A 20197-nucleotide genomic window follows, 5' to 3' on the forward strand; every position below is an offset into this window, starting at 1 on the left:
AGAGAGGGAGAGGTAAGAGGAGAGGAGAGGAGAGGAGAGGAGAGGAGAGGAGAGGAGAGGAGAGGAGAGGAGGAGAGGAGAGGAGAGGAGAGGAGAGGAGAGGAGAGGAGAGGAGGAGAGGAGAGGAGAGGAGGGGAGGAGAGGAGAGGAGAGGAGAGGAGAGGAGAGGAGAGGAGAGGAGAGGAGAGGAGAGGAGAGGAGAGGAGAGGAGAGGAGAGGAGAGGAGAGGAGAGAGGAGGAGAGAGAGAGGAGGAGAGGAGAGGAGAGGAGAGGAGAGAGGAGAGAGAGGAGAAGGAAGGAGAGAGAAGGAGAGGAGAGGAGAGGAGAGGAGAGGAGAGAAGAGAAGAGAAGAGAAGAGAAGAGAAGAGAAGAGAGGAGAGGAGAGGAGAGGAGAGGAGAAGAGAAGAGAAGAGAAGAGAAGAGAAGAGAAGAGAGGAGAGAGAGCGAAAATTAATTCCAGTGATCTGAGAATCTACAAAAGTGTAGTTTATAGTGCCTATATATATTTTTTTTCCTGCCTATACTTGTGTCTTAAAGAATATGCCACTCTCACTCTGAATAAGTCCTAAACGTTTGGCTCTCTTGAAAGAAAGTGGACAAGTGTGTTAAGTAAATGACTATAAATTTAATACATACTACATCCATTGTTAGATAAATCCCTCCTTACTACTTACAGTACTACTCATTTCAAAACAATGTTAAAAAAAAAAAAAAATAATAATAATAATAATAATATCATGCTGGTATAGAATAGCAAGTACTATGAGGTGAACTTGCAATCCACTACAAATTTTCATACTCCCTACAAAGACTATATTAATTTCTTTTGCAAAAATAAAGTTGAAAAGCAGTGTGGATATTAAAATCACTTGATGAATTAGGTATCTATATTTGCTCAATCCTGTATTCCATGGAAGGCAGACAACATCACATCTGCATCCTCTATACAGTGTTTATAAAACAATAAAATTTGCTTAATTTACTATCAACTAAAGTTTTTAATAACATTACAAATGTATTTCACATACATATGTGGTAAATATTATACACACGAAATACAGAAATGTTAGGTCTACACATAAAAAAGAAAGTTTCCTTTATATATATGAAGAAAGAGATTTGTTAAGATGACAGATAACAGAAGATCAGGAAAAATTCATTTCTTTTTTTTGCTCCTCAGTTGCCGCCTTACAACAGTATGTGGGCTATCCTGAACTGGAGGAAGTTCAATCTGGGAAAGAGAAAAAGACGTAATTACAAAGGTGAATCCTTTTTTAGTGGTATGCCATATTCTAAAATAAAAAGTAACTAATATGTTAGTTTTCTATAAATTTCCCCAACTAGAATCTACTATAATTCTTCATAGAACTGAAATAGGAATGAAAATATGAAATGACAAGATTCTCTCTCTCTCTCTCTCACACACACACAGAGGGAGGAGAGGGGGAGAGAGGGAGAGAGGGAGAGAGGGAGAGAGGGAGAGAGGGAGAGAGGGAGAGAGGGAGAGAGGGAGGAGAGAGGGAGAGAGGGAGAGAGAGAGAGAGAGAGAGAGAGAGAGAGAGAGAGAGAGAGAGAGAGAGAGAGAGAGAGAGAGAGAGAGAGAGAGAGAGAGAGAGAGAGAGAGAGAGAGGGGGGGGGGGAAAGCAAGCAAGCCATTTTCATCTGTTATGCTGTATATGATGTTTGTTTAAGTAGTGTATTATATATGCAGTAAGCTAAACAGCTAAATAATTCTCTCAAATATATTATTACTGACCAGATTTGGAGAGCACTCGTATGGCTCTTCTACAGCGGAGTTGTACAGCTGCCGTCTGCGTCTCTGGACTGGTGTTTTGAAGTCTTCTCCATTGTCAGAAGTCTGGCTGTCTACAGCCTTGTTTGCCAAACTGCAGAAAGAGATTAAGCTCAGTCACAGATTAGAGTTTGTAAGAAAAACTGATGAGTAATTGAATTAAATGACAAAAATAATTGAGTGACAAAAAATATAACAAATTATAAACCATAGTTTACCATTTTACTACTTATTGGGTTATATAAATATCTAGATCATACCTGCTTTTGTTCTCTTGATCAGTATGTGGATTATAAACATGAGATTTAGTTTTACGTCCCCTGGTCTTCCGAGTATTTCTAGGCTGTTTACCCGCTTGTGCAGGAGGCTCCCAAACTTCATCATCCTCATCATCTTGAGCAGATTTTGGAGGTTTCCATGAAGATTCCTGAAATAATTATTTATATGAACACACTTTATGCCAAATTATGAATGCCTCATTAAACCTTTGTTCAGCTATACTACTTTTTCCTGCTGGTAACAAGAAGTATTATTTAATGACAGGCACAAAAAAAGCCAAAAAAAGAAAAAGAAATAGAGGAGAGGAAAGAGGAGAAGAGAGAAAAGAGAAAAGGGAGAGATGAGAAGAGAAGAGAAAAGAGAGAAGGGAGAGAAGAGGTAGTGAGAAATACTTTCAATATTTTGTTAACTTTCCACAGAAAGTCACTGCACCATTTGCTTAACCCGATACCGCTGGCCGCCGTCCACAGACGGCAATTATGTAATATGCATAGTGCCGTCAATCGTATAATTGATTTAGGCCTATGCGTTCGACAGCCCCGGTATTGCAGCCATGCAAAGACGGAACAGTGCCAGCGGGAATGGGTTAAGAAAGAGAAAGAGAGAGAGACTGCCTCAAACATGTGCATACTTTGTTATTTATCATTTCTTGAAGGAATGTACTTCATGTCCTACCTGATTCTCAAAGGAGTTGTCATAGACATTTCTTCTGCTCTGAATGCGCCTTGAGGTCCTCTGTGGCTTTTCTACCCTCTTATTACTGCCAGTTGTGACTGAAGCTGGAGAGAGGAAATAGCTTCCATCGCCCTCTGTAGTATCTAGGACTAAGTGCAAAGATTCCTGTGGGAAGTCATTCAGTATCAAACGGTTGTTGGGACAAGATTATTTTTCTATGGAAAAACACAAGTAATTCAAATATGCCAATCAAAAACTTGTTTAATACTGTGTCAACAGCAGCATCCCATTGTATTGCAATTGTTACATTCTATGAGAATTATCACTACCATACCAATCAAAAAGTAATGAGCTTAACCATTTTCACAAGTATCTAGATAAAGGCTTTGTGATCAGCAGAAACATAAAACATAAATTTGTTAATATATAAACAGGATATATTTTAAACAATTTTATATAAATGGTAGAAATAATATTAATAAGCCCTAGCAGATAATAACAAATATTAGACTTTTGATTTGTTATCAGTGAAACAAGCCTTAATTTTGGTTTGAAAAAGAAAGGAAACAAGCTTTATAAATAGCAACAGAATTTATACATAGGACCATACTAAGCAGTGGTAAATGCAAATGCTATCTTTTAGTATCAAGAAATCTACTGTAAGTAATACTGTTACTTACAATAGATCAAAATATAGTTTGTTATAGAATTTTACAACAGAAGCAGAAGTAAACTTTATATGTGTATGTGAGAAGTTTTTAGTTTAGTGCAAAGATAAATCAAATAATTTTACATAGGAATTTTCTTGTGGTTTGTGGTTTATCTAACCTATTGCAGATGGGGTATAGATTCACTTGCCCAGTCTCCAGGATGGGTTTATTTCAGAGCAAGGCAGCTTCACACAACATACCTTGACTTTTCCCACTTTCTTTTAGTCACTCGTAAACTAGTCATTTCTGTGTTTTAATGTATTTAGAGACATATCTGTCATATCACAGGCTCTATCATTGTTGCAGTTGACTAAAATTGTAGTTTAGGGTCCATATCAGCTCATTATTTTCTCTATACTCAGTGTGATAGAAATATTGCCATTTTATGAGAAGACAAAAAGCAACTGTATTTTTTCCTATTTATGTACTGTTATGATTGATTACCTAACATATAAGCATCCACAATGAGGATAACATGGAGATATAGAAGATATAGGAACTTGTGCTTATGACTGTGAGTGCCGCAGTAAAATGCACCCCTGCTGGCACAGGGGCATATTGTAGACATTGGGCATGGTTTGAGTCAACTTCTTCCTATTATGCCTGCACACCTTCATCAGCGTTACTTTAAGCAAGAGGTTATTATGACTGCAATTGTCATCATCACTCACCCATTACTCATAGCACAATAAAATAACACAGTGATCCAAAATCCCTGAATGTCATGTATGTCATCATGCCCGTCATCAGGCCAGAGCTCCTGCATCATGTATGTCATGACAACCATATACAATGGGTTAACCCGTTAACGCCAGGTGACAAAATATCACTTTAAGTGGTGGTGGAACTAGCCACCGGGTATGAGATATTTTGTCATGGCTGTCCTTCTGGCTGGTGCGCCAGGTGATCGGGCATTTAGCGATTGACTACGGTCAGAGCACGCAAATAGCCTGAGGCATTTTTGATCATTTGGAGCCAAAACAACAACTGTCAGCAACTGTTTAACCCATTCATGCCGGGGGCATTCCAGCCTTGCAAGTTGTAATGCTGGGGCTCTCGAACGCATAGGCCTAAATCAATTAAATGATCGACGCCATATGACAGCACCCTGCGAATGGGCCTTGAATGCTCGGTACCCGTGGTGTACCACCCGTCCAGAGAGGGTTAATAGCCTGGCAGAGCCCTATCACCAACCCCATTGCTGAGCAAGCAAAGCAGATGCTCAGTCTGTGTGCAAGGGGATTATTAAGTATATGGTGGCAAATTGCAAATGCATTATCTGTGAATATATTCATATCCAACAGATCAAGAACATAATGAAATGATTACTGTTTGCAACATAACAGTGCCTAATATTCATAATCAATATTATGAAAGTTATAATATCCTACCAGAAATCTAAATATAGAAGCTGATGAAAATGTTCAGAAATTATGATTAACCATGATCAATAACATGGGTTCTAAAATAAAATACATAAAACTTACACTTGGGGTTGGAAGTGGAGGATTTCTTTTCTGATTCCTCTTTGATCGACCACATGGAGTGGTTATGCTTTCTCCCTCTGACTGGCTGTTGTTGCACTCCACACTCTATTTATAAAGGAGTTTATTAATATCTGATACACACAAAAACAAACAAACACACAAATGCACTATATGTCTGCTATTGGTTATTTTCTATTATCAAAAACTATTACAGGAAGGCCCATACCTTAAAATGGGCAGCTAGAGGGTGGACATCTTAAGATGTAACTTACGTTATGATATCGGAGTCTAATTTTGGTACAAATGCACTGTGATACGAATTAGCTTTTAGTTGCACATAGTTAAACAACTGAAGAAATAGATTGTAATTTAAACAATAAAAAAGGCAATATGAAAGTGATACCCCCCTGGAAACATGCCCAGTGTGGAAGGTTTCAAGCCTACTCATTTTATATGTCACAGTGCAGTTTGCTAATTTCTCTGAATGACTGACTGTGGAAGACATCTCCATAAATATTGAAGAAGTCCTGTAAAAGAAGTTGTTTAACTTGCCTGTTTTGATGAATCTATAGTTGCTGGACAATGGAATAACGAAGCATCTGATGCTAACGACAGCTTCTCCAACTTGTTTTTCAACCCTGAAACTTCCTGAAGTAGGGCATCTTTCTGGGCTTCACTGAGCCTGAAAAGTATTAATTTGCAATATTATATTATATCCCTACTTTATATTCTTTACTGTACTTCAAAAAGCAAGCTGCTGAGCAATGCTACCCATCCATATATATCTGATCAAACTCGAAATCTGTCACCATAGTTGTCACTAACTAACAAACTTTATGAAACACACCTGAATTGCTCCTTGAGTGCCAAGATGTCCTCATCAACCTCTACAGATTCCTTCTTGACTTTTGGTGTTTCAGGGATAGTTATCTGGCTGGTGTTGGATATTGAAGATATGGACTGCTGGAGTAGTTTCTTGATTTCTATTAAAAACATAGGCAAAACATTATGTAATTTTCTGACAAAAACAACAAACTGGAAACCTTGAATATAATAAAAACAAAAATCAATAAGGAGATGAAAATGGGGTGAAGATTTTCCTTTTTCTTTTATATAAAAAAACAACTTGAAGGGTAGTATCAATCCTTGCACAGCATGGAACAGTACCTATATATTTTGTGACAGGACTAATTAATTGTCAATAAAGGAAAATTGTTAATAAAGGAAATGTATAAGTTATTAACACCAATTTCTAAATACAAATTAGTGAGAGAAAGCATTATTACTAATAATTTTATATGTTAAGCCTGCACTGAAAATAAGTAACAAACAATAAGTTGAGAAAACAGCATCTAAAATCTGGCAGGTTGACTCGCTCCTGCTTGCCCATGCCTCACTTCAGCTCTAATGCAGATTGAAGGAAGGACTAAATCAGCAGTGCTTACCTCAGTTCAAACTATCATTTGTGGTTTTTCTGGATTATTATTCATTTATTGATAATACCTGGCTCCTTGGAGCACACGGTGCTTTTGTATCTTAAATTTTAGTTTTTATAGGATTATGCACTTCTTGTTCTACTTGATACAAGTGAAACCTAAATTTCAACTTACATACATGACTTCAGCAGAGGGTGCCTCAATTATTAAACATTTGGAATAAATACCTTTGTGTTTCTTTCACACATCTGAGGCAAAATTCCACATCTTGCAGTCTTCTATCCTAATGGCATACAGTAAACATACCTTGCTGTAGCGATTTAATTTCCTCATCCTTTTGCTGGAGTTGTTGCTCTTGAACATCTTTCTGGGTTCTATATTGAGAGACCTCTTCCTGACGAGCTTCTCTGACTGCACGTACTTCCTATGAAATGTCAATGGAAAGTGAAAAATCTATACTCAGATAAATACATAGTTCTATTCTGATGTATTTTTAAAAATAGCTTAATTTTTCTACTCTGGATTTCATATATGACATTGGCTTTAATTTACAAGTGCCATTTTTTCAGCTTAATGAAAAGCCCGGAATGATCTCATGCCCACAATATGTGTGGCAAACACTTTATCAGGTCTCTCTCTCTCTCTCCACTCTCACACACACAGTTTGATAGAATGCTAACCTTTTCCAGGATGTCATATCTTTCCCTGGCAGCATTTAAGCTTTGGGAAACTTCTTGTTTTTTTGCTTCCAGTTCCTCCTCTGCCTGTGTCAGCTTGTAGTCTAATGATTCAACCTGATTAAGAAATAACAAATTTCCTGTTAATGGCACGGAAGAAATTTACATTAAAAATGTTGTTTTTGCAAGATGTGACACTTAATTGTCCTTTTTAAAAGCTTTGCCTTATATCAGAGGTTATTGATATTGTGTATCCCCCCTCACCTCTCTTCTATGCTGCTGTCTTTGAATATGGCACATACAGACTTAAATATACCAAAATGTCTGGCAGAAGAGATAGCAGTTAATATTCATGCAACATCCACTGTGAAATTCTAAATTATTGCCTAATATGCTATTTTTATATGCAGTAATAAATATGTTGCTGGTTTTAATAATAATAATAATAATGGTAATAACAATAATAATAGAAACGATAACAATCATTATGAAAAAAAGGGGATTCTCTCATCAGACAGCAAAGCATACATGATCTTCTCTTTGACCTACACTTTCCAAATACTTACTATATTAACACATAATATAACAACCAAATGAATGAAGATTACCTTTGCATTGAGAGCAGCAATGACTTCTTCCTTCTCTTTAAGATGTTCATTGAGAGTGTTGTTGAAACCCTCCATTTCAGAAAGCTTCATCTTGAGCTCATCATTCCCTTTAGATAGAGATGCTACAAGTTGTTCTTGTTCCCCTAATTTCTCCTGTAACCAATAATAATGAGATTTATTTTCATGTTGCTTATATTGTTTAAATATTATGTGGTTGCCTTTACAATTCAGCCTGTCATATGCCCAATAATTAACAGTACTAACCTTATACACAGCAGAATCCTCTTGCTCCAACATTTTATTTTCGTTCAAGATTTTCACCTGTTCCATATCTTCCAAACAAATCTTCAATGCATTCTCTCTCTCTTTGGAATCAAGAAGAAGTAGAGTTTATGGTAAAATTTTAATATATCTGTATAAAAAACAATTTCATTATTATCTGTACCTCAAGTACTTTTTTTTTCTTTTAACTGTCAGAACCTAAGGATTGAAAAACCAAGAAATTGAACTAGGTCAGTCTTAGAAAACAACTAATTTTAAAGAAACACAACAAACAAAACCAATAAGCAGTCAATTATGATCTGGAAGCAACCCATACCTTGTAGCTCTGGGAGTTCAGAGAGCTGCAACTCTAAAGCAGATTTGCAACCTTCGATTTCCTGCAGAGCCATTTTCAAACGGCTAATTTCTCCAGTTAACTCTGTCTTCTCCAAGTTGATCTGCTCTATAGCTCTGTCTGTCTCCTTTTGATGTGATGTCAGAGTTTCTTGTAATCTTTCTTTTTCTTTCTTTAGATCATCTAAATCAGTTTGTACCTTCTCAAGGAATGTCTTGTTCTCTTCATCCTGAACTTGAACTGCAGCTCTCAGTTTACCAATCTCAGAATCCTGTTCCTCAATCTTACTACTTTTGATCTGTGCCTCGTTTTCTAGTTCTTCAATTTTCAGTTTCTCATCCTTTAACTGAGTTTCAAGTTCTTGTACTTGAGACATGTACTTCATTTCATTCTCTGTTTCCGATTTCATGAGTTCAATTTCCCTCTCCAATTCTTCAATTTTTGAATTTTTATCAGAAACATCAATTCTAAGGTTTTCTACTGATGAAAGTTTTTCTGCTTCAATAGTCTGCATAAGATTATTTGTATCTTCAAGTTTCTCTTTGATGTCATCTAATACTTTCTGTTGATATTCTTTTTCCTTCTGAAGAGCCTCAATTTCTTCTAATTTATTTGCAAGCTCTTCTTTCACCTGCATGAAATCCTTTTTTGAAACTGAAGACTGTTTCAGATTATTGATTTCTTCCCTTTGAGTGGTTACTTCTGCTGTTAGCTTCTGAATGTTTTCTTGCAATTCATCTCGCTCTACAGACAAACTATCTGAAGACTTCTGAAGTCTCTCAAATTCTTCCTGGAGGTCCTTGTCATCACTCCTTTCTTCTAAACTTTTGATCTGTCTCTCTAAATCCTGAATCTGATGGTCTAAACTGATAATTTGCTCATCCTTTTCTTTCAACTGCTTCTGATAATCATGCACTTGACTGATAGCTTCAGCAGTGGTTGCTTTTTGACTTGAAATATCTAACTGGTCTTCAGCTCGTTCCTCTTGTATGCTCATTAATTTGCAGCTCAACTGAAATAAGAAAATCATATCTTCCTTTAATGAATAATCTGATTTAGAATATGCAGAATGAAAGTTTTTTTTTTCTTCTCCATTTTAGAACTTATTAGATCAGATACCTAGAACCAATAATCATCCCTACCTCATCTACAGTTTCCTTCAGCTTCTCATTTTCCTTTTGTATTGTATCAAAATGGCTTTCAAGATTGCTATTAGCAGTCTGTAGGTGTGCAAACAAATCTTTTGATTCCGTTAGCTGATTCTTAAGATGATCTTTTTCTCTTTCCACTTCCTCCTTTTGTTTTTCTAATTCTGTTATTCTGATCTGGATTTGCAGGTCTTCTGGGGATTCTTTCGAAGCCACTGTTTTCTGAGGTCCACTTCGCTTCAGATCAGCAAGTTCCAAAAGCAGTTTACTTTTATCTCTGTTGAATCAAATAATTCATAAGCTAAGATAGTATACCTAAATTTAAGTAGAAGACAGTACATCTTAAACATCAACAGAACTCATACATACATACATAATTTTTCCCATTACCTTAGATAATCCTCTTCAATCTTTTCCTTCTGGTGAACAGCTTCTTCCTTTTTCTTCTGAGCTGCATTACACTCATGTTCTTTGTCTGACAATTTCTGGAAAAATATGTACACATAGATTGCATGCTATTTATGGACAAAACCTTTCATATAATTAATTAGCCCTATTCTTCTTAGCCCGCATTAGTCGTATCAATAATTTAAACAATCAATAAAAGGAGACATGAAGAGCCAGAGAAAAGTAAAATGTAAAATTCAAAGAAAATCTCTTCTATACAGTCTTGACTATAAAATGAGTAAATAAGAAAGAAGAAATAGTTACTAAAATGGCAAATATATACAGCTAAACAAAGTAATACACAAAAACAAAGAAATAAATAAAAGTAAAAGGCCAAGAAGCCTGCCAGGTGCAAGCACCTAGCACAATGGCCAGAAACAAGAATTGCACCCCCAGAGTGCAGCTCTCCTACGCTTCATTTATCCCAGCATTATTGGGATAAAGGCAGATGGGCATAATCCAAATTACAAGAAAAAAATAAAAATAATAAAAAATAGAAAATAATGGGGACAGAAAACTTATCAGGTAAATTAACTTGCACCTCTGTGTTTAAAGAACAAAAGCACATAGACTATCATGCCATACCTTCTCAAGGATCCAGACTTTTTTCTTTTGATTTTCAGCAATTTCATGTAGATCTTTCATTTCAGCAAGCAGCTGCTCTACATTCTAGGAATACACAGTACATAACAAATCAGTATATATAACCTGATAAATCCCTTTACCAGTCCTGCATGCCAAAGGCAATAGCCCAGTAACCACTAATAATAGTTATATAATAACTGTAAATTAAAAGATCTAAATTACTCTGCATTGCCATTACATTATTGCACACTAAAATCAATAACAAACTAATAACTCTAAAATCAATACTATCTACTGAAGTACAATACAACAACTTTCATATATTGTTTCAGTAATATATGAAAATGGATATTGTGCTGGAATTACAAAATATATCAATTACTGAATTAATTCTTCTATCTACAGTAGGACATTTTAGCAAATGTTAGTATTTCCTAAAACTATACTGGAATAATCTAGGTTATTAAAGTCCACTGAAACAAATTAAGTTATACATTTGTGTGAAAGTCTTCTACTAACCTTGGAAGCTTCCAGCTGCTCTCTTAACTCTGCTGTATGCTGGTCCCTCTCTTCCACCTGTGCAGCATACTGGCTGACTATGGATCGGGCCTCTGAGACTTGGCTCTCCAGCTCATTGATATTTACCAGCTATGGACAAATTACATGTATATTATTTACATCATTAATGATGACAGATTGTTTCAAAGTTTTATGCACTCTAAAGCCGGAAGGTATTAAAGTACATGAAAATTGTATATTTTCTTATCTCCTTTGCAGGATTTTTAGGCAAATATCATGATTATTACCTAATTGAAAAAGAGAGCATTCTTAACTAACCTGCTTTGCAATGCTACCTTCACTGACTTTAAGAGATTTTTCAAGGGTAGTGCATTCCTGCTGCTTTGCTATGAGCTCTTCTGCACATTCTATAAGCATCTCCTTTAAATCCTGGAAAAAAGCAACACACCCCACTCACTTTTACATTAAAATGGAAGCATTTACACTAATTATGCATTTCTTTCTAATCTTTAAGCAAGTATGAGAATTCTGGGAAATAAATATCATTATATATACTTTATGAGGTTTCATGATAGCAAAGAACAGTAGTACTGTAATAAAACAAAAATACAAAGAAAAACAAATGCAAATATTACCTTAATTTCTTCATCTTGACTAGCTATTAGCACTTTATTCTCATCAACTCTTCGCTTTAGTTCTTCTATAACTAAATTCTCTGTAGTAATGGACATGCTCAATTTCTGTGCAGCTTCCTGAAATTGCAGATTTACAATTAATTCATATATCAAAGGTACAAATACGTGCCCTCCTTGTCTGAAATAGAATTTCTTTACATTTGTCTTGTTTTCTCACCTCATATCTTTCATCATCATCTTCTTCTTCTTCTTTGACTGTCTCCATGACTTCTTCCTCTTCCTTTTCACTGGAAAAAGAACAATATGATAGATAATAAACAACCCTAATTTGTAAAAGTTCAAAATACAAACACAGATTCTCTGATGACTACTACCTGGCTGGTTGTGGCATACCATCACTATGCTGCTACATTACCTTGGATTACCATAATTTACCCCTATTTATGCTTCCTATGAGACTGCAAGTAATGCAAGAGGTAGTTAAGCAGTGAAACATGAAACCTGCACTTGTACTACAATATTTGTCTTGTTTTCTCACCTCATATCTTTCATCATCATCTTCTTCTTCTTCTTTGACTGTCTCCATGACTTCTTCCTCTTCCTTTTCACTGGAAAAAGAACAATATGATAGATAATAAACAACCCTAATTTGTAAAAGTTCAAAATACAAACACAGATTCTCTGATGACTACTACCTGGCTGGTTGTGGCATACCATCACTATGCTGCTACATTACCTTGGATTACCATAATTTACCCCTATTTATGCTTCCTATGAGACTGCAAGTAATGCAAGAGGTAGTTAAGCAGTGAAACATGAAACCTGCACTTGTACTACAATATTTGTCTTGTTTTCTCACCTCATATCTTTCATCATCATCTTCTTCTTCTTCTTTGACTGTCTCCATGACTTCTTCCTCTTCCTTTTCACTGGAAAAAGAACAATATGATAGATAATAAACAACCCTAATTTGTAAAAGTTCAAAATACAAACACAGATTCTCTGATGACTACTACCTGGCTGGTTGTGGCATACCATCACTATGCTGCTACATTACCTTGGATTACCATAATTTACCCCTATTTATGCTTCCTATGAGACTGCAAGTAATGCAAGAGGTAGTTAAGCAGTGAAACATGAAACCTGCACTTGTACTACAATATTTGTCTTGTTTTCTCACCTCATATCTTTCATCATCATCTTCTTCTTCTTCTTTGACTGTCTCCATGACTTCTTCCTCTTCCTTTTCACTGGAAAAAGAACAATATGATAGATAATAAACAACCCTAATTTGTAAAAGTTCAAAATACAAACACAGATTCTCTGATGACTACTACCTGGCTGGTTGTGGCATACCATCACTATGCTGCTACATTACCTTGGATTACCATAATTTACCCCTATTTATGCTTCCTATGAGACTGCAAGTAATGCAAGAGGTAGTTAAGCAGTGAAACATGAAACCTGCACTTGTACTACAATATTTGTCTTGTTTTCTCACCTCATATCTTTCATCATCATCTTCTTCTTCTTCTTTGACTGTCTCCATGACTTCTTCCTCTTCCTTTTCACTGGAAAAAGAACAATATGATAGATAATAAACAACCCTAATTTGTAAAAGTTCAAAATACAAACACAGATTCTCTGATGACTACTACCTGGCTGGTTGTGGCATACCATCACTATGCTGCTACATTACCTTGGATTACCATAATTTACCCCTATTTATGCTTCCTATGAGACTGCAAGTAATGCAAGAGGTAGTTAAGCAGTGAAACATGAAACCTGCACTTGTACTACAATATTTGTCTTGTTTTCTCACCTCATATCTTTCATCATCATCTTCTTCTTCTTCTTTGACTGTCTCCATGACTTCTTCCTCTTCCTTTTCACTGGAAAAAGAACAATATGATAGATAATAAACAACCCTAATTTGTAAAAGTTCAAAATACAAACACAGATTCTCTGATGACTACTACCTGGCTGGTTGTGGCATACCATCACTATGCTGCTACATTACCTTGGATTACCATAATTTACCCCTATTTATGCTTCCTATGAGACTGCAAGTAATGCAAGAGGTAGTTAAGCAGTGAAACATGAAACCTGCACTTGTACTACAATATTTGTCTTGTTTTCTCACCTCATATCTTTCATCATCATCTTCTTCTTCTTCTTTGACTGTCTCCATGACTTCTTCCTCTTCCTTTTCACTGGAAAAAGAACAATATGATAGATAATAAACAACCCTAATTTGTAAAAGTTCAAAATACAAACACAGATTCAATTAATAATGGAATTATGATTTTACATTTGAAACTCATTCTTGTTAGAAAGAGAAAATCAATGAGTGATGAAAATAAATAAAATAAAAAAATAGAATAACATTTACCTTTCTCCAAAGGTCACTTCCCCTTCATCTTTTGCCCAAGGAACTGACAAGCGTCCTGAACTATTAAAGGACTGGCGAATGAACTTTGAAAAGTGACTATTACGTTTAGGTGGTTTGACCTGGCACTCTCTTTCCTTTGCTTGGCTGATTGCAACCTGTTAAGAGGAAAATTAAAAAAAAAATTACATACTATAACAACTGGAACAGGATGGTTTGCAATATCATCAAAGTAATTAGTACAACACAGCTATTATGCTTTACTCATACCTGTTTAGCAATTGCTGAAAACTTCAAGACCTGAAGAGTTTCATCAAAAAGGAGAGGAGTTTTTGAGATGTTCACAATCATTGCAGCTTTTCCACGGCCAAGGAAAAAGCTCTGAAACAGCCTTGTCAACTTGCTGTCACGGTAAGGAACGGGGATCTCACGCTTCTTGGTGCCCTTCTGAATCTGGTTTCTCCTGTTCAAAGCATTTTGCTACATCAGTTGCATATAGGAGGCCATTTCTTAAAAAAAAGCACAAAGTATCTTTCATTCTCACTAAGACATTACATAAACTGTGACTATAATAAATTTTCAAACATGGAACAAAGTAGTCTGTATCATATTTTACTTCATCACTATTTCCCTCAATGAGATATGAGGTAATCATACCAACACTATTTAATTTTATTGGTCATTATCTCTGTCCATGAGATGCAGGAGTAAATTAATGAATAACTAGCTGATTTTCAACAGCACTGAAACATATATTAGAAAGTATAAGAACAATTTATCAAAACAAAAATATGAAAGAAACATTGGCTCAGGGTGGGGTCTTTTTTTTGGTGTGATTTTCAAAATACTTGGAACTATATAACATATAAATCATTCTTGTAGTAAAATATATTCAAACCTATTGGAAAAATGTATACATAGATAAATAACAAAAATACAAGTATATAAATACATATTTTCATGGATATTAACCCATGCTTTTAAAAGTTTATAGAAAATGCAAAGATAACCTATAGTACATTTAAAAGATAATTCTATCTTTCAACTTATACATTATCCAAGTTAAGACACTTCTGAAGATGGGAGTCTTTTTTCTTAACCCATTGTGGGTGGGGCACCTAACAACCTAACTGGTCGTCAGGGTGGGCGGTCTATGACACTAGCGGCACCGGCTAAAGATTAGAGGGACAGGAGAAGGGTTTTCTCCGCCCTCTGGGTAGCGCGGACTAACCTAAACAACATGTTCAGGCTGACTTTGGAACCCTGTACCTTTGGAGCGAACACCATTACAGCCATAATAATTCATGACTCTGTGCACGCTTCAACTGTGAGCAGATCCCGATGTCGCGTCATGTACACATTTACTCCAGTCTTTTAGACCTAATCAGTGCCGACATGTATGTCATGACACCCATACGCAATGGGTTATTTCATTTTTACCAAAATCAGGATCCTCAGAATTAAAAGCCATTTTAGCATAATTAATTGTTTCACAAAGCTTGCCCTTGATGTGTTTCTTTGCATCTGACTTTGATCCTTTCATATTTTGGGGGACTACTATTACCATTGTATTTTACAGGACAATATTGATAAATCTGATTCATCACACATCTCTACTCTCAGATCTGGAATAGAGGTGGGTGTGGGTGGAATAAATCTTAAAAGTTTTGGGATGCATCAAGCAGAAAGCTTGGCGAGTTCTGATGTTTGCTCAGATGCTGTGAACTAACCCACTGAAATGTTCAGCATCAGTGTTATCTATGGTCAATATCATCCCTTTACTTCCAGTCAAATTTCACAAGAAAATACTAGACTTCACATAAAATTTCTCAAAATTCTTGGTACCAAGACTTCTTAAACTAAAACAAAGTAAGTTCAATCTTGAAATTTCATGATCACACATGCTTTATTTTATGTTACAATAGTGTGAAATTCAGAAAACTTTTACAGGAATTTTTTAGGGGGCAATCTCTCTCTCTCTCACAGTCGCTGTAAAAAGTTGACTATCAAAAAATCTTACCTTAGTGCCTCAATACATCGACTCAGCACCAGGAGAGAAGAGTTAATGTTTCCAGCTTCCTTCAGTCTGTCATGACTTCCATGGGTCTTTCCTGCACGCTCAGCACCAGCAAGGTCACATACTGACAACCTAGAAATACAGAGTAGTTATCTAATGTTTATCTTTATCAGCATATTGTGAAACAGCTAACATTACTAGCATTCTATTGAACATTTAAAAACTTGGAACTTACATTGAAACTCTTGCAACATGAGGATTCTGAGAATCAGCCATCCTAATCAGCTTAATTGTGAAGATGCAATGTGAACGAGATGAATTGTGGTTGAGTTTGGTTGCAGCAAAGTGAAGGTTTTGGCGACCAATCTCCAAGAGCTTCCATGCCTCCTCTGCACTTCGGACTCTAACTTCCTGTAAGCCTATCAAAATCATACATTAAACATTTTGTTAATCAAAAATTGAAATATCTCATACTACTGACTCCTTCATTTTAATAGTAATCAATATAAGAACAACAACATTTTCAAACATTTTCTCCTTACCTTTAATGTAAATGGCACTATTCCTGTCTTCTCCCAACATTAGTGGGTTACGTTTGTTCTTTTTGCATGTAGGCATTTTCTCTAGCAAGTCATAAATATATTCATTATATATCTCAGCAAATGATACAAACACAGCATACACCGTGTTTTCAGAATTTTCCACCTCAAGAGCAGTATCATCCTGACAACGATTGTCTATGACAGATGAAACTGGAGAACAGAAAACATTAATCAGAACAATGGCAATTGGAATCTTCATATAAAGTGTTTAAACAAACAGGGAATTTTTTTTTTCACATAATTATAAAATTTAACACAGATGAAGGTATAAATCTTTTGGGAAAGGTCTACAGGGTAATGTGGCAAAAATTATCAAAAGGATATTTTCAATATATACATAAATATGGTATGAAATCTTACCTCTACTAATATCACTAACTGTTGACGGATCTGAGGTATTGAGAGAACAGTCCCCAAAGGAAATTTTTGAAAGGCTCTGAAAATATAACAAGAAATATATCATTGGATCACAAAAATGTTTTTTTTCCATATATATCCACACACAGCATCAGAATAATATGAGAACCCTACTATATACACTCTAACTGAACATCAGCAATAAACTGGAACATCGTGGAACATACCAACAGCTACAAAATTTGAAGCAATAATTAAACTATAGGAACATGCTATCATTAGTGTTATACATATTTATAAGCTAACCATTGTTGACTGAGAGAAGGTTGAGCCTAGATCTGAAGTTATCTTGAAAATCCTCTCCTTCTTCTCCTCCTCTTTTCTAATATCACTTTCTTCAAGGCGCATGACACCACAGAAGTAGCGGGGTTTGAGGTCATTGGGTTGATATTGGTGTTCCCCCACATTGTTGAAGAGCACCTCAAGTGCTCGAGGTAGAATACCAGCATCATTGGGAGTACCTGAAAAGAGGGTCATCGTATTAGTTACATTACATGCTCAGTGTTAAAATATAAATATGCAATCTTCTTAATCACTTAAATAATGAAGACTATGAAACTATGGAAGATAGCATGTGAATACCTTATAGCTCAGGATACTGACTATATATTACAATCAAAGTGTTTTTAGAACAAATATTCCAGTAATATGAATGAAGCCATAGAAATAGCATATGAACATTTTAGATGATATAAGATTATGATGAAACTCAAAATGATTTCAGCTTTAGTGGTAAGTCTGAAAGCAACTTATTTGAAGAGGATTAAAAACACTTTAGACTTTTATTCATTCTCTCTGGTTAGATGCTAGTAAATTTCAGTATTATGCTGATGTCAATGCCGTAAGTTTTTGAAATTTCAGTGATTTACCAATGAATTGTTAATATTTCATGTCTAACTATTTTTGAATTGCTTAAAAAAAAGACATTGTTGAAAATTTTATATTTTGTAAATCTAATTTCTATCCATTACAGGAATTCTTACCTTGAACAGTAAAAGTTTTTCCTGAGTTTGTTGCTCCATAAGTGAACAGTAAACAATTTTGTCCATTTACAAAATCCTTTACTAATCCTAATGTTGACCCATTAAATAACTCTTTCTGATTTGTGCTTGGGCCATAGATGTGAGAAAATGTGAATCTGAAATGAGTTATATAAGAATCAGTTACCTAAATTATCAATGTCATGCTTTTCTCATACAGACATTGATTCAAATTACTTTTCACTCATATTTATATTATACACACAAATACATGAAGTATCAAGCTATCCTTAAATATTCACATAAATGCAAAAACCATGGGTCTAAAATCTTTGCAGAGTAGACAATGTAAAAATTCAAATAAGACCTGTTCTCAATGGTTTGCAGTTTCTTAATAAAAGGATCTACCAAAGGCTTTATGAACATTTATTTGTGGGTGCAACCATATGCTTCTGTATATGAATGTTTAATGTATATATTCCACTGTGCTTCCATTTTTTTTTACAGCAATCTTTTTGGCAATGAACTTACTTTTGACTGAGTTTTGTAATGCCATTTGTGCTGTTCTTGAAGGTGTTTGAAGAAGCAGGAGCTGTGAGAATGATGCTGTGGTTGTCCAAAATATCAACTTGTGTATCCTGAAAAAAACATAAATCATTATGCTCTAAATAAATCACCATGTGTCTCATTTCACTCATTTTGAGGATAAATCATAATTCCATAATAAGAAAAGCTAGAGGAAACAAATTAGGCTATATATGAAATAAAAGAAATATAATGGAAGGGCAATAGGAAAACCAATAATACATGTGACATACAGCATGCCATGGCTATGTCATGTCCATTTTGTGTCAATGTCATGAAAATGGTATTCCACAACGTTAAAGCATGGCACATCTGTGTCAGTTGCTTCAGGATTACCAACTGTTGCAGCTACAGGTAGTACTAATAAAAGTTAAATTTTGCTATAAATCATTTGTTGTGCTTGCTCCTTGTTAAAGAATTGACAACCATTTCATGAATGCATGGTTGGCATGAACACAGGCTTCTGGAATACATATTACAACATGCTCATGTCATGTACTTGGTGCACTAGGTACAGTATGGCTGATAGCATCATCACTAAATATCAAACTCATACAGGAAAAATAGACTACATAATAGGTTTACAAATAAGTGGATCAATTACAAAGAATGCCTTTCTTCTAAAACAGCCTTGATAAAAGTGTCTTAAGCCCATTGCGAAGAGGTGGCAACACGAACATGCCAAACAAGTTTTTGGCCTGAGGATGGGGTAACTCACAGGTACCAACAATAGTTATGGCATATTTGATGCAAGGGGAGAGTGGATCACCGTGTTTCTAGTTGGCTAATCACCAATTATCAAAAAGTCTTTCAATTGACTTAAAACTGTCTTTCATCAAAGGTAGGGTTTGGTCTTAACCCATTCGCGCCATATGATGTGGTGACACATTTCGTGGTTTTTACGTCAAACTCCAGCTATGAGATATTTGGTCAAGGCTGGTGCTCGGGGTGAGCGACCAAACAGCCCAGGTTCGCAGCTAGTGCGCCCAAGAATCCCGAGGCGTTAGGCCTATGCGTTTGAAAACCCCAGCATTGTGACCATTCAGAGCCGGAATGGGTTAAGTTTGTCAAACACCTCCTACAAGTTCCCTGGCAGTGATGGCCCTGGTATCTTGTGCTGGGCTGATGCCTTGCCTGCCTCTTGTGTTATCATGTTGCTATATCCATCCATGCCACCCTCCAGATGGCACCCAGCATTCTCCTCTCCATCACAACTCTCCTTGTGGCCTCTTCAGCTGGCTTGTGGTGTGAGACTCCCGAATTACCTGCAGCTGCTGCTTGTCCTGCTGGAAACTGACATTTTGCTCTCCTCCATGCCAGCAGTGTCAGCCTTGATTTTCTCTACACACTCCTTGACAGAAGTGGCAGCATAGGAAGCCCTTACACTGCCAGGCCATATGGCCCCACCTGCATTAATAACAAAGAGTCAGAGATTATTTGTATACCTCCCTTGCTCCTACATAATGAATCCGCAGTTTCTCCGGAACCTCACCCTTGATCAGGGCAATTACCTGTGGCTGTTGTTTGCCTTTTGTGGTGCCTTACTTCAGCCACAAGATGCAGGGATTGCTATTAATGATGTCCTCTAAACCA

The 20197-nt window shown here is 36.0% G+C and overlaps 1 protein-coding gene across 1 annotated transcript in view; it reads right to left on the reverse strand.

The window, feature by feature from the left end:
- Nucleotides 1-873: 873 nt before the first annotated feature.
- The window catches only part of LOC122258155 (uncharacterized), a 26379-nt gene continuing 7055 nt past the window's right edge, over nucleotides 874-20197 (reverse strand). Inside the window, exons 4-32 of the mRNA XM_086551126.1 lie at nucleotides 18551-18657; nucleotides 18023-18177; nucleotides 17286-17500; nucleotides 16983-17058; nucleotides 16563-16772; nucleotides 16256-16439; nucleotides 16024-16152; nucleotides 14274-14466; nucleotides 14007-14161; nucleotides 13645-13827; nucleotides 11832-11901; nucleotides 11615-11731; nucleotides 11298-11408; nucleotides 10980-11108; nucleotides 10461-10544; nucleotides 9819-9913; nucleotides 9423-9705; nucleotides 8263-9292; nucleotides 7929-8029; nucleotides 7665-7817; nucleotides 7060-7173; nucleotides 6686-6803; nucleotides 5791-5926; nucleotides 5496-5625; nucleotides 4944-5048; nucleotides 2747-2911; nucleotides 2053-2219; nucleotides 1757-1886; nucleotides 874-1231 (exon numbers count right to left, since the gene is read on the reverse strand). Coding sequence (XP_086407252.1) covers nucleotides 1157-1231; nucleotides 1757-1886; nucleotides 2053-2219; nucleotides 2747-2911; nucleotides 4944-5048; nucleotides 5496-5625; nucleotides 5791-5926; nucleotides 6686-6803; nucleotides 7060-7173; nucleotides 7665-7817; nucleotides 7929-8029; nucleotides 8263-9292; nucleotides 9423-9705; nucleotides 9819-9913; nucleotides 10461-10544; nucleotides 10980-11108; nucleotides 11298-11408; nucleotides 11615-11731; nucleotides 11832-11901; nucleotides 13645-13827; nucleotides 14007-14161; nucleotides 14274-14466; nucleotides 16024-16152; nucleotides 16256-16439; nucleotides 16563-16772; nucleotides 16983-17058; nucleotides 17286-17500; nucleotides 18023-18177; nucleotides 18551-18657 — 4920 coding nt within the window. The 3' untranslated portion in view covers nucleotides 874-1156. The remainder of the gene's footprint in view (nucleotides 1232-1756; nucleotides 1887-2052; nucleotides 2220-2746; nucleotides 2912-4943; nucleotides 5049-5495; nucleotides 5626-5790; nucleotides 5927-6685; nucleotides 6804-7059; nucleotides 7174-7664; nucleotides 7818-7928; nucleotides 8030-8262; nucleotides 9293-9422; nucleotides 9706-9818; nucleotides 9914-10460; nucleotides 10545-10979; nucleotides 11109-11297; nucleotides 11409-11614; nucleotides 11732-11831; nucleotides 11902-13644; nucleotides 13828-14006; nucleotides 14162-14273; nucleotides 14467-16023; nucleotides 16153-16255; nucleotides 16440-16562; nucleotides 16773-16982; nucleotides 17059-17285; nucleotides 17501-18022; nucleotides 18178-18550; nucleotides 18658-20197) is intronic.

The sequence above is a fragment of the Penaeus japonicus genome, unplaced genomic scaffold (assembly GCF_977035675.1).
Source record: "Penaeus japonicus unplaced genomic scaffold, GWHDUDI00000001_assembly GWHDUDI00000024, whole genome shotgun sequence".
In the NCBI taxonomy this organism is placed as follows: Eukaryota; Metazoa; Arthropoda; class Malacostraca; order Decapoda; family Penaeidae; genus Penaeus; species Penaeus japonicus.